Here is an 11775-nt window from a genome sequence, read left to right as displayed (position 1 = left end):
TGAAATCAGTGTTAAACAAATCGATATCGTGCCTATAAGGAACGCCACCAGAAATTCTGCCTGTTGATCTAAACTAGTTTAAATAAATCAATCCAGTCCGCGTTCTGTCACTTCGAAACTGATTTATCTTCCTGAAATGAATTTTTTCAAAAACTGCTTTAATCTATCATTAGACAGCATGCCTATAGGGATTAAAAGGTCTGTTTTAAAACCTGCCTTGTTTCACTATATAAAATGTAGTCATCTGTATGTCGCATATAGGCAAGCCTATAGGACGTTTTCGAATCCTGCAACTCTGAAACCATTTATGTGATTTAATGTTCTTCTGGTTCAACAGGCTTTTAAAATTAGTAGGTAACTGACAAGGCTTTACTTCTGAGTTTATAAAAATAAACCGCTTGTCTTCTGCATATTCATTTAGACATCCTGCCTCAGGATAATGTTTAACAGAAGGCCCTTATTTGTTTGATTCGTGCTATTTACATGCCTTATTTGTGGAGGAAAACTGAGCCTCTTATTTGCTCCTTCCTGTTCTTGTTTGCCAAGAGTCCTATATGTTATTACTTATCGCCTTAGTATTTTACCTTTTAAAACCTTAGGGGTCTGTCTAGAACCACCCATAAGTAGATGTCTTAAATCCCTCCAAGACCATTAAGAAGGGACGGGTATCAACACGCAATAGAGATCACTGACCAACACTCGCTTTGCATGACCACTAAGGGGATGAGAAGGGTAGATATGGATATGATGACCGGTGCGCTAATGCCACGCGTAGCCCCTTTCTAAGAAGTGATTACCGGGCATTGTACTGATGTGATCCTATAGGCTAACCAACCTAGGACCCCTCTCTCCCAAATCATCTTTACCTGAAGTCTTTACTTCCTCTTTTTTTTTTTACGCCCACAACTTTTTTAAATTCTTATTTTATTATTTGAGTTATAAAATGCCCAACATGCTCTACTTGTAATTATTTGCTTCAACTGTTTATTTTGTTAATGGACTAATTCGTAAGTATAAGTTCGGCCGGGACCCACAGTTGTGGACCAAGAGGGGTGCCTAACACCTTCCCCTCGAGGTTATTTCGAGCCCTTACCCTAATCTCTGGTAATGCAAACCAATCTAAGAGTTAATCACTCTAGGTGCCCTAACGCACCATAATCCGTTAGGTGGCGACTCTTCAAATACCCAATTTCCAAAAGGAAATGAGTTACTACTCCCATGAAATGTCGAAACCCGGACTTGAGGAGGGAAAAAAGGGGGAGCGACATCAACTAGCAATCTGGTCTCCGTTTTCTTATCCCTGAAATTACAAGATACTTGGACGTGGAGGAAGAGGATGCCGAGTCTCTGAAGTAAACCATGTTCAAGTTGTATAAAAAAATATATTTGTTAGTACCTAAGTCAAAAGGGAAGAGTAACAACCGCAGTCTAGAAAGAGAGCATGGATAAGTAAAAAAATTTCGCCTCAAACGTAAAAAAAGGGATGTCTGTGTCGGACTTTGACATCCCTTTTCTTTAATGTTTTCGTTGCAAACTTTTAAAGGCGTTCGTCTCGAACTTTTAAAGGCATTCGAATTTTTAAGGTTTTCGTTCCGAACCTTTAAAAAACGTATGTTTCGAACTTTTAAAGGTGCTCGTCTTGAACTTTTAAAGGTGCTCGTGGCAGGCTTTAAAAGGTCCCCACTGCCGACTTTTAAAAATTTCTACCACGAACTTTTATGGATCTTCACCACGAATTTTTAAGAGTCTTCATTGCGTGCTTTTAAAGGTCTTCATCGCGAACTTTTATGGTTTGTCGCCGCAAATTTTAAAGATCTTTGTCTCGAACTTATAAACGACTTCGTTGTTTGACGAAGTTACTTCCAAAAAGAAAAAAGAGACAACAGAGTAAAACAAAGAAGAAAGCACAAGAAAAGAAGAAGAAATTACCTTTGCGTCAATGCTTCCCTGTCCACAGAACTAGACTCAATATGGCTTGCAAATACTACAAATTAATGCTCAACAAATATGAAAACGGGTTTTATATAGATTGTGGAGAGGAGGCGTTAATAATATGTGATTCGATGTGGGATCAACTGTGCGGTGATTTAACTCTTCTGTTCCCAAGTTGAGTAGGAGACGTAAATCGATTCCTGAATGAATTCTAAATACTAGTTGGAGACGGCATAAATTTGTCCGAGTTGAAGTGGTACAGATCTGTGACTATTCATAAGGAATTATCTAACTAGATGTGATCAAGTGCTATCAAAGTTCCATGTTTACTTAAGTAATATATATGTTAGCCACATGAAATTGGCACGATTCACGATAAAATTTCAATTACAAAGTACGGATTCCATAAAGAATATGACGTAAACTTCAAAGTTATAAATGGGGTCATTTGTTCTTTTAAAAATAAGTTTGTTCATGAAGTAAAATGACACTTCAGAAACAAGGTTCAACGAACTACATGACCATGAGTCTGTAATCTCCAAAATAGTTCGATTTTTCAAGGATTAATGTCTCTTACACTATCATTTGGAGGAAGTATGTTAAAATAAATTCATACTTCAAGCTTGGTCTTCAAAAAATTTAGAAATTTGACTAGTCTTGAAGTAGGGAGTATTTGTAGGCATACAAAATTTATTGGATATCAATAAAATAATTTAGACTATATATTAATTATGTAAGTCCAACTAAGTATTATGGACTAATATAATCAAATTAATTATATAAGTCCAAATACATATGGATTAAATAAGTAAGTCATAATCCATTGGGCTAACCCATTTAGTTGGGCTACAGATGCTGAGCCCACTTCGTTAAGCCCAAGATGCCATCTTTCTAGAGGCCTAGTTTGGTGCCACATGTCAAATGGCGTGGCATGCCAAGTCAAAAGGAAGAGCCAATATGATCATGCCATGTGTCAAAATGACAAAGCATGCGAAGTCAAATTGAAAGGCCAATGAAAATGTGTCGCATTTGCAAATGACATGTTCCGGCCAATCAAATACGGCCTTGTCACTCTTCAATCTGATTGGTCGAAAAGAGTTTGTTCTCATCACAACTCTTCCCTCCCACAACTATAAATAGGGGTCTTCATAACTCAGAGAAGATACAAGAAGTTATAACAAGAAGCAAGAGAGAGCTCGTGAATTAAACGCTGTAGATTTCTCGAAAAGCTACAAGCATTCAAGTGTTCTAAGGATTAAAAGATCAAGACGAAGATTCAAGAACAAGCTGCAAGCCCTTGGATTAAAAATATGTCAAGATCAAGATCAGACCTCAAGCACTTGGATTAAAGTAAAATAAAATTCAAGACTAAGCTCAAAGGCTCTTTTCTCAACCTGGTTTGGATCGTTTGACTATGGCTCCGCATTCTTTACAATCATAAGCTAGATCACGAGGGTCCAAATCAGGGTCTCCATCTCGCCTTATTTATTAACTAAGAACGGAAAAATAAAAATTTGCATAAGTTATAGGTATAGCTCAGGAGATGAGATTGGATCCGCATCATCTGGAACTAAAGAAGCTTCGGGGTCTTGATCCGTTCTATATTTACTGTTGGAAAGAAGAATCAGAGGATTCATAGAGATTGTACACTCATATTATTTGAAATAAAATACTACTATGTTGCAATATCTTCCAGTCTTGATTTTATTTTCTCGACGCAATTTATTATCTATATATATATAAGAATATTATAGAGGTATTTCAAAAAGAAAAAAACATCGTTTTAGTGTTGGATGTTATTGGTATAAGTAAAATATTGTTATAGAGAGGTAAAGTATAATATTAAAAGAAACAGTTGCAAAGAAAATTTTCATGTTACAATGAAACATTTGCTGACCCAAAGCTAAATATCTTATCTGCTAATGCTCCAAATAGAATAAAGTCCATGATGGACCGAGTCTATGGCAAGCTGAAGCGTACTAGACCAATCGGTCCCAAAGATAAAACTCCTTGAAGAAGGAGAGGAGCAAATGATTAAGATGGTCATAATAAGGAGGCAAATGCTCAATAAGAGCACCATGACATAACACTTTATAAGACCTCATGGAAGAGGCTCATGTAGCTAAAAATAATGAGATAAATCTCGATAAGTTATGTCTTTATTGATTAATGCTGGAACCGATGTAAGAATGATCATCGATGATTAACATAGCGCTCAATATTATATGACGAGGATCTTGCGCTCAAATCTGTCATAGAATGTGGACAGTTAAATGATTGCTCAAATGAAAAATATGCAATAAAGGTTGACTTTACCTGAAACACATGAAGTTGGACAAATAGTCCTAACACCTGAAAGTATAAAGCCAGTGGAAGTACACATGTATTGTTGTGCGAAAAGTTAAATGAAAAATCAAATCGATAGACATAAAGACGACTTGTGGTACAAGATTTTTTTGTAAATATCCTAACATTGATTATATGGAGACATGTTCTCCTGAGGTGGATGCTGCCACTTCATGTTTTGGTCTGACAATATGTTTGATATGCGTATAAAGCTTTAGTAAATCCTGAAGCATATAAAGGTTCTCGATAAATTTATTAACTAAAGCTTCAGTAAATCCTTATATGGCTTAGAGCAATCATGGTATATATAATTTGTTTTTGTGTCTTAGTGCAATTGGTGCATTTATGTAACTTGTATAACCATGAGTATAAAATATATGCTAGTGAGACATAGTTTTGCTTATATGTGGAGATATTGAAATGTGATTAATAATACAAAAGAAATCCTTGATATCGATTTGTTTATCCTAACAAATATTATCAAGGTTTTGTTAATTATGCAAAGACATGCATTTCCTGAGTTCATTCTTCAAATAATTTATTTTCATATGAAGGAGACGTGTGACTTTTCTTTGAAAAGAAAATGTTGCTTGCTTATCTCAATGGAAAGACAACGCTGCGTGCTTATCTAGATTGAACAAGGATATGCTGAAGGAGATAAAATAAAGCACATTTCACCAAAGTTCTTTATCAGACACGATCTTCAACAAAATAGTGAAATGGATATTCAACAAATTCATTCAAGTGATAATTAGGCGGAGTTCACTAAGAAATTGTTCTCTCAACATTTCAGAAGTTATTGTACAAGTTTGGAATTCATCGTCTCCCAGATACCAGTGATGTTTCCAGTGATGTTTTTATCAGGGGGAGTAAAATATGAATTGTACTCTTAGTTTTTTCTTTAGCCAAGGATTTGTCCCACTAGATTTTTCTGGCAAGATTTTAACAAGGCGACAATCTATACTTATTACAAAATATGTGCACTCTTTTTCCTTCACGAAGATTTTTTCCCACAATTTTTTTTTCTTTTAAGATTTTACGAGTCACGTTATCCTTGGATATCGAAAGGGGAGTGTTATAAAGTACCGTATTATGATGATGTCAATAACCTCTAAAGGACTAACACCCACTCTTCTCCATTATCTCCATAACGCCCACAACTCCAATACTTTGGGTTGTAACTCCCATACCTCTATAACCACCCCCATGATCTTCTTCCATGATCTCAAATGTTTAATAGCATGTTTATGACATTCTTTTGTATACATAATACTATAAATTGAGGATGAGAAGTGATATTGTATCTACTTGAAAAACAATTGATGAAATAAGAAAGTTATTCTTTTCTCTCTACATCTCTTTTCTATATTCTTGCTTTAGATTGTTAGGTTGAACTTAACAGCATTTAATTATGGTACTTGGAGGTAACAAGGCATTTAATTATGGTAGGTAACAAAATTAGAAGTTCACGGCTTGAGAAGGAAGAATATTCAATTATGTGGAGAATTCACAGAAAAGTAAATTATAGCTACATTATAACAAAATCTAAGTGACTGAGGTTGTTGAGATATGAGTTTTATACTTCGTGTAGAAAGCACGAGCGCAAATCAACCAACATGAAATCCAAGATAATGAATTCAGAAAGCTAGGAGAAGAAAAATAATTGGTGCCTTAGAAAGATTTAATAAAAAATGATTAATGAACTTCAAAATTTAATTTAAGAGTTTAACATATATACCAAAAAAAATTTATGTTGTCAAATCACCTAAAAATTGTCAACTACGTATAGATCGTCATATGATATGTGAAATTAATTATTACTGTATAATTCATGTTATAAACTGTGACATGATTCTGTTATATACTGACAGATGATTAAAATGCACTATGGCATAAATGTTTAAAACATTGTCGATGTGTATAAAGTATAAACGACGATTAAAAATGCACTGATAACATAAGTTTTTTAGCATTGTTACTATTTTAAGCTAAATCTATAAATAAAGCATAATTTCGAGGAATTAATAACATGTTGACATGCAAAAAATTTTATGTTACCTTATAAGCAATTTAATCAACTAAATGTGACATGTTACTTACTTATGGTGGTATTACACTGTTCTTCAGAGGAATCACCATATTAATTCTGTTATTAGAGGAGTTATCAAAGTCAGTGAATTAATCAAGCTTAACCTGATTTAGTGATATTCATTCACTTAACGTGTATATAAAGTATAAACTGACATGCACAAAAGCTCAAAACTTACGGTAAATTAAACCTGTACGACAGGAAAGGAAGAGAATTCGATCTGGGAAAACACATTGTTTTATACAAAGACCCAGACTAAATTAAAGACCTTAGGACACATTTCAGGGTTTGTTCAGATTGGCAGCTGCGGCCATGGATGCAGCTACGCCTCCAGGGTGTGTAGCCAAATCAGGCTTATTCCTTATCTCAGCTCCCACCACGCCTAACGCGTCTTCCTTCGTCACTGGCTTGTCGTCCACAAGTTTGCTTGTTGCATCCTAAAGATCAAGAAAAATGTACTCCCTTCGTTTCAGTTTACGGTTTTATGCTTTAACTAGACGAAAGTAAGGATACGACAACATTTCTAGTGACATTTAAAATAAATGACGGAAAATAAATAAATTTGAATAATATCTTGTTCATTCGCCAAAATATTTTCTTTAAGCGTCCGTACAGAAAACATCTTTTTTGGGGGGAGAGATACAATTCACCAATCGAGTCACAGGTATCTACTAACGATTTTCCACAAATTAAAGTCTTTAAAGCTAAATTGAATTAAATTAACTTAATATTTTAAAGTTCAAATTTAGATATTCAAAATGTTTGTCAAATTTGAATAGGTTGAATCTCACAAAGCAAAAAAGTAGGTTTATGGAACTAGAAGAGAGGGACTAGGGAGTAAAAAGGAAACTTAGGAGCATAAAAAAAATAAATCAATACTTAAGTTATATACACTGATCAGTAGTATAGAATTTTATTGTACATATAATATCAAGTTACTCCTACAACTATGTTTTAGGTCTAACATATACTCATGACTATGATTAGTTTTCTAATCTATTTAATCTAGGAATTTTTACCACCTATAGCAAAGGTTAACACCTTATTTATTTTAAATAAATACCATTTAAAAAAATTATATTCTATAGATACCTTTTAAGGTTTATAGCAAAATATTTAATTTTGGTTACCTCCTAGCCCTAAGCCACTAAATACGCTAATCAGTTACACTATTTTCATTCTCTCTCTACTTTGATACATCCCATTCTCTTCCCCCATCCCATTAAAATTTTCGATCTCCTCCTCCTCCTTCCACCGATTTTCTTTCTATCCCTTCCCACTTTCCCCTCCCTTTACACCAGCAGTGTTACCATACACAACAGATTTAATGGGAGGAACCATTCCAACAATAAAAGCCAACAGTGTAGCAAATGTTGGAGGCTGGAGAACATGGCGAACTGGAGTTTGTTCGGCGACAATTCTTATTCTCCTAACCATCCGGGGCTCCGCTAAACATCTAATAGATTTTGGACTCCTCGGAGCTGGCGTGAGGTCAAGTCCAACGAGGAGATGGCGGCAGTCGTGGAAAGAGGATTCGGTTTCGGAGATCCACTGAGTGACGATTTCTTTCTTTCGAGATGAAGAAGAACATTTCTTTTAATATATTTCAATGTAATTTCAACGTATTACGCTGTATTTTTATGATTTTCATTGTATTCATTGTCTCTTTTTTTCCATTGTAATTCAATGTATCTCGCTGTATTCCATGTATTTTATTGTATTTTCTGTCTTTTTTTCATTGTATTTCAATATATCCCGTTGTATTCTATGTATTTCATCGTATTCACTGTCTCGCTATATGCCATGAATGTATTCACAAGTTTTTTTTAATTAATATAATTTATGTATTCAGATGTATTATATAATTCTCTGAAAATTACTATGTTTTTGGGGTATTTTTTGGTTGAGAATCCTTTTTATAACTGAAAATACAAATTTTGTGTGTTATAATTGAGTTTGTTGAGTTATATTAGGAGTCTATTATGTTAGTTGATTCACTTTCCGTTTTAAAAACAGTGTAATCCCCTATTTCACGCCGTGAATACAGTCAAATACAATAATCTGTCCAGCTGTAATCCCATGTTTCACTCCATGAATACAGTCGAATACACTCGAATACAACAAACTGATTAGCTGGACTTCCCTGATTCACGCCTATTTTTGCTACCGTATTCATGAATACGGTAGCTTAAATACATCAAATACATCTTATAACCACATAAAAAGTATCTATAATCCGTAATATAGCAAATGGTATCTATAGATGACTAATTACTACCAAAAGATAGTGCTTTATGAAAATTTCTCTTTAATCTAATGCCAAAAAATTTAAATGTTGGAACACAAACCGACTCCTCTGATAATTAACACTGATTGAATGAAAGTAGATTAACACTGATTCAATGAAAGTAGTTAAGATGTTACATGCTGGTCATTTGCCTATTATATCTAATGCAGGTCATTGATGGCTCGACCGGAGAATCCAGTCATTTCAGGGTCTAGAACCCGGTGGCAAACCTTCTAGCTAAAGAGGGAGCAGAGAAACTTTCTGACAAGACATGAATTTTTATAGTTCATCTGGTATTTGCTAATGATGCAATATATGCATACATCTTAGGAACTACATTGGTAGAAAAACTACTTTAACCAACAATGTTGGCCACCTGGACAGCCCTACAAACATGGTTGGATTGTAACTATTTTAGTATTTTAGTATTAAGTATCTGCTTTTACCAAAAAAAAAAAAATATTGTCTGTACACAAAAATTAAAAACTCAAGAAGAAATACGTCTCATAAAAAGTACTCCTGTAGTCTATCCAATGTTTTATATATTGACAACTCAAAAATTTTCTACACACACATTATCAAACATAGTAACTATTCCTCTGCTTATAAGACAGCAGTGTATATAACTTTAATTTAAAAAAAGAATGATGTCTGATGAGGGAGACTTACTGTAAGAACATCACTGAGCTTGGTCTTCTGCTCGTCTCGCGTGGTTCGGATATTGACAGCGGCTGCACGTTGAGCTTCTGCTCCTACGCCTCCTGGCACCACATGGCCTAGTCCCGTGGCTCTCACTTCCGCTGCCTGTATCGCTGCCGCGTCGCTCTCGTCCACTGGTTTGTCCCCTGCAGAAAGAGCCGCCAACTCCAACGCCTCGCCTATGGTCACGACATCAGCATCAAGTGATAGTGTAGCTTCCACTGTACTCCCCCCACCCCCTCCCTCTCCCCCTCCCCCTCCCCCTGTTGATGGATGAGTATATTGTGCGAGAACCTAAAAATTCACAGTGAGTAATCGAAGAAATTCTTTGGTACATACGAACTACAGAAAAGATGGAAAAATACATATTTTTCAAGTTCTTAAACTACTCAAGTAACAATCATTTTAAAATGGGGTTAAGTTTTATGTATAGTAAATCTACAAAATGTTTAGAACATCAGTTAAACATTAGTGTAGTAATATACCAGATTATTTACTCTGCTCTCTGGTAGGTTATCACCATGGGCGGACCATATACAGAATTGTGGTGCTCAAGCACCCATTGCCCATGGTATCGAACATATAATTTTATAGACAATTTCGCATGAAATGGATATGTATTTAGGTGAGCACCCATTACTCAAACAGACTAGTGAGTGCTACTGGTTATTAATGAAATCTAAGTATGCGCGCTGCGTGATCCGGAGTTCTACGTAGTGCACTCTTTGACTTTCTTTTTCGTCTCCCTTTTACATGGCTTTCCTTTGTTCTTAACTTTGTCATTTTTTCTTTCTTCAATTCATTTAGTTCATCGTGGCACAAAAAGAAAATATATTCAATTTACCACCACCATATTTGGCGGTCTATATTATCGTTTGGAATCCTAACAATAATGATAATATTCAAGAAAATATGGATATTCATATTTTTCGTCATTCAATTTATGTTTTATCCGCATTAAATATGAATTGTTCGGAAATTTTATTCGTGTTATCTAGAACGTATGTATTCAATCCGTCCATATCAATCTGAATCCTCCCATCATTTGGGAGCACTAATTAATAGTAAGCACCCATTCAAGGTAATGCTGGATCCGTCACTGGTTATCACCTTATGTTTCTAATTAATAAACAGCCCGGAACTAGCTTGAAGAAATTTAAAGGTGGTTTCAATTAAATCTCCTTTGCAAAAAAAAATATACTGTACAAAATGAGTAAAAACTAAAAAAAATTTAGGTTATATATTAGCCCTTTACATGAAGAAAAAATTCTAGTAAAATGACAATGTTAAAAATTGCTTCCCAGACGTAACATTTGGTAATCTCCTTTGTATAAAACCCTGAGCCACCATATCATTACCTGTTAGTATTGTAGGTAATTACCTTCAATATGTGGTTTAATGATATTATAAACTGACACAATTAACTTTTATAACCTGACGGTGCGAAAATATTATATACACTATATATCAACAAATAAAATAAAACTCTTTAATAAATTGTATCTTTAGAGATAAGAACTTATCATACTTTGGTGCAGTTTCAACTTTAAGCAAATTTTACCTCTCCACCAACGGCCTCTGTAACAACTGGAGTCCCCTCAATCTCCGTTTGAGAAACGGTGACACCCTTATCTCTGGCTATATCTGTCATGTCATCACGGCCAACGCCACCAAATCGCTGATTCAAAACGGCAGCTGACTGCATAATTGAAGCAGGACCACCTTTTGGAATGTGACCAAGTTCCTTGTTCTCAGCTGATTGCATCGAAGCTGCATCTTTAGGCGCTATGGGTTTTGACGCAATTTTTTCTGAGACTTCAAATACGTCCCCATATTTGATAGATTCTATACCTGCAGTCTGATCAGGTCTTCTTTCTTGTTCTTGACTCATTTTTGCTTTTTGTTTTTTCCGAGAAGTCAAGCTTTTTTAATTCACTGCTTTTGTTTTAAGAGTTTGAATTTGAACAGCTTTAAATTGGTTATATATGGGAAAGGAAATTAGGAAACGCACAGAAGGTGCATGAATTAAGGTGATGAAGCGGTGCATAGTTAGCTAGATAGTTAGCTAGATGGAGTGAAGGTTTAATTGGGTATAGTACACGTGTTGAATAAAATGGTGAAACACTTCATTCTTCATGTTACAGATGCTGTTGTTATAAGCAAGACACTGCATATTTGTTCTCATTTCAAATAAAAATAAAAGCTGTCTATCTGTTTTGTATACGATCAAAATCGAGGAATATGATTTTGAAGGCTTAAATCGTCTATAGGCCTGAGTTCGAGAGACTCGAAGTGAGCGTCGTATCCGGCTAAGGAACACCTACTTCGGGGAAGTTGATTGAGTGTCTGGCACGGACCGCATCGAGGGCAGCATTGTCTCGAGGTCAATCAAGAAAGAGCGGGAATTTTTCAAGGACACGTG

At 35.1% G+C, this 11775-nt stretch overlaps 1 protein-coding gene across 1 annotated transcript; it reads right to left on the bottom strand.

The window, feature by feature from the left end:
• LOC109226645 (late embryogenesis abundant protein D-34-like) lies at positions 6457-11383 on the bottom strand. The gene is made up of 3 exons (XM_019391465.1): positions 10915-11383; positions 9324-9647; positions 6457-6804 (listed from the first exon to the last, which is right to left on the bottom strand). The coding sequence occupies exons 1-3, from the start codon at positions 11242-11244 to the stop codon at positions 6649-6651; spliced, it is 810 nt and encodes a 269-aa protein (XP_019247010.1). The 5' UTR covers positions 11245-11383; the 3' UTR covers positions 6457-6648.

This window comes from Nicotiana attenuata, chromosome 6 (assembly GCF_001879085.1).
Source record: "Nicotiana attenuata strain UT chromosome 6, NIATTr2, whole genome shotgun sequence".
Lineage (NCBI taxonomy): Eukaryota > Viridiplantae > Streptophyta > Magnoliopsida > Solanales > Solanaceae > Nicotiana > Nicotiana attenuata.
Note: the sequence above shows the minus strand (reverse complement) of the source record. Positions and strands in the feature narration are given on the sequence as shown.

Excerpts from the sequence above, each read along its gene's own strand:
- LOC109226645 (XM_019391465.1), bottom strand. The coding sequence starts at position 11,244 with ATGAGTCAAGAACAAGAAAGAAGACCTGATCAGACTGCAGGTATAGAA. Across the intron at positions 9,648-10,914 it reads CAGAGGCCGTTGGTGGAGAG|GTTCTCGCACAATATACTCA; the intron begins GTAAAATTTGCT and ends GTGAATTTTTAG. Across the intron at positions 6,805-9,323 it reads AGCTCAGTGATGTTCTTACA|GATGCAACAAGCAAACTTGT; the intron begins GTAAGTCTCCCT and ends CTTGATCTTTAG.